The sequence below is a fragment of the Trichechus manatus genome, unplaced genomic scaffold (genome assembly GCF_000243295.1).
Source record: "Trichechus manatus latirostris isolate Lorelei unplaced genomic scaffold, TriManLat1.0 scaffold00028, whole genome shotgun sequence".
NCBI lineage: Eukaryota > Metazoa > Chordata > Mammalia > Sirenia > Trichechidae > Trichechus > Trichechus manatus.
The window spans coordinates 1803057-1805222 of record NW_004443964.1 but is presented as its reverse complement, the minus strand read 5'-3'; the positions used below and the strand labels follow the sequence as shown (position 1 = coordinate 1805222).

The 2166-nt window shown below is 64.3% G+C and overlaps 1 protein-coding gene across 1 annotated transcript in view; it reads right to left on the bottom strand.

Annotated features, from left to right (window-relative positions):
- Positions 1-219: 219 nt before the first annotated feature.
- CEP131 (centrosomal protein 131) overlaps positions 220-2166 on the bottom strand; it is a 28762-nt gene continuing 26815 nt past the window's right edge. Inside the window, exons 21-23 of the mRNA XM_023729127.1 lie at positions 800-942; positions 522-699; positions 220-369 (exon numbers count right to left, since the gene is read on the bottom strand). Of these exons, the coding sequence (XP_023584895.1) occupies positions 220-369; positions 522-699; positions 800-942 (471 nt within the window). The remainder of the gene's footprint in view (positions 370-521; positions 700-799; positions 943-2166) is intronic.

Here is a 2166-nt window from a genome sequence, read left to right as displayed (position 1 = left end):
CCCCCTCACCTGTAGCACACCCCTCTCCCCTGTGGCGCACCCCCTCACCTGTAGCACACCCCCCTCCCCTGTGGTGCACCCCCTCACCTGTAGCACGCCCCCCTCCCCTGTGGTGCACCCCCTCACCTGTAGCATACCCCTCTCCCCTGCGGTGCACCCCCTCACCTGTAGCACGCCCTCCTCACCTGCGGTGCACCCCCTCACCTGCAGCACGCCCCCTCACCTGCGGTGCACCTCCTCCAGCTCCTCCTGCTTCTCCTGCGTGAGCCGTTCCAGCTCCGCCTTGAGCCGCCGGTTCTCCTCCGCGGCGGCTGCCTGCCGGGCCACCTGGGCCAAGCTGCTCTGCTCACCTGTCAGCTGCTCGTTCACCTGGGCAGGGGAGGGGGGCCGTGAGGGGCACAGTGGGGGTGTGGAAGCCGGGGGCATGAGCCAGGGCGGGGTGATGGGGGCTCTGGGGGGCCGTGAGTGTGGTGGTAGTGGCTGGGCCGTGGGCCGCCCGGGCCGCCCGCTCGCCCGCTCACCGCCCTGGCGTCTTCCAGCGCCAGCTCCTTCTGCCGCAGCAGCCCCTGCAGCCGCACGGCCTCCCCCTCAGCCTCCCCGAGGCGGCCCTTCAGCTCCGAGCACCGCTCCTGGAGCCGCCGCTCCGACTGCTCCAGCTCCGACAGCTCCGCTTCATACTTGTCCCGCAGGCGCTTGACTCTGGGGGGGCAGGGTCAGCCCTGGGGGCAAGCAGGCGCCCGACCCAGCAGCCACGTGCCCCCCACCCCCTCATCCTCCTCTGTTGTGACCCCGGCCTCACCGGCTCTCGGTGGCCCGCTCACCCTCCTCCCGGGCCTGGGTCATGTCGGCCTCGAGCCGCTGGATGACCAGCTCAATCTCCTTGTCCCGGGCTTTCCGGATCTCCTCTTTCAGCTCTCGCTCCCGGGTCAGCAGCCACGCTTCCTGGGGTTGTGCACGGGAGGGGAGTGGGCAAAGCTCTCCAACCCAGAACCAGGGTCAGCAAGGCACGCCGCCGGGCTCAGCACGCCACACAGGACACATGGCAGGAGACCAGGAAGATGCAGCAGGGGAGGGCCAGGGCCAGACAGCCATGCTTGGGGCAACGTGCAGGGTCCGCAGGGATCATAGAGATCCCTGCCCCTCAGTCCCTGCTGTTCTTCAGGGGAAGGGGCCGGGTCCCGTTGTGAGGTCCCAGCGGGGGACACAAGGGGCCCGGGGTGGATCGTGGGCAGGAGGCCCTTTGTCTGGACAGCAGCCAGGCGCTCGCTCACACGTGGGCACACACAACCCCGGGCACTTCAACGCCACTGTCTGCCTGCTGGATTGGCCGGAGGAGAGTGCTGGTCCTTGGTGGCGTGGGTGAGCATCTTCTCATGCCCGGGGTGGGGTGTGGAGGACATAACAGGGGACAGCCTCTTGGGAAGGCAATTTGGAAATATCCCTGAAAATTCCATAGGTCCACCACCTGGCACCTGGGGTTGGTGAACTATGCGTGCGGACCACAGGGACAGAGCCGTGTGGCAGCGTGTGTCCCCTGCCCCCACCCCTGGGAGGGTCCACAGAGTTTAAAACCCAGGTGCCAGACAACAGCAACTCGAAGGGTTAGACAGCAAGCTTGGGGGGCAGGGAGCTGATGTTAATGGGGAGGAACAACTCAGAAAAGGAGGGCGAGGACAGTTACACAACTCGAAGAACGTAATCGATGTCACCAAATCGTACATGTAGAAACCGCTGAATTGATATATGTTTTGCTGTGTATATTCTCAACAACAATTAAAAAAAAAAAACAAAACAGCCAAGGCCAAGGGGCCAGCCGTCAGCGGGGCTTTGGGGGGACATGGGGGCTTCTACACCAAGACTCCGCCCAGAAGGACACAAGGGGGCAGTGTGGTTGGGATGGGAAGACTAAGGGCTGGGGTCCCTGTCACACCAGGAGAACGCCAATTACTTCCTCTTAGGGGCACAGCGGGGAGGGGCGGGAGGAGGCGAGCTTCTCTCTGATCACAGAATCAGCCCTGGCTCCCCCTTCTGTTTGCCGTGTCTCCAAGCTCCTTAATCCTTCAAGAGCCCGCATAAAAGACACGCTGGAGGCAGCACGCACACGCGTGTACTTAGAAAACAGCACGAGGCCCCAAAGCAGCCAGAGGGAGACAGAAACACACCAGC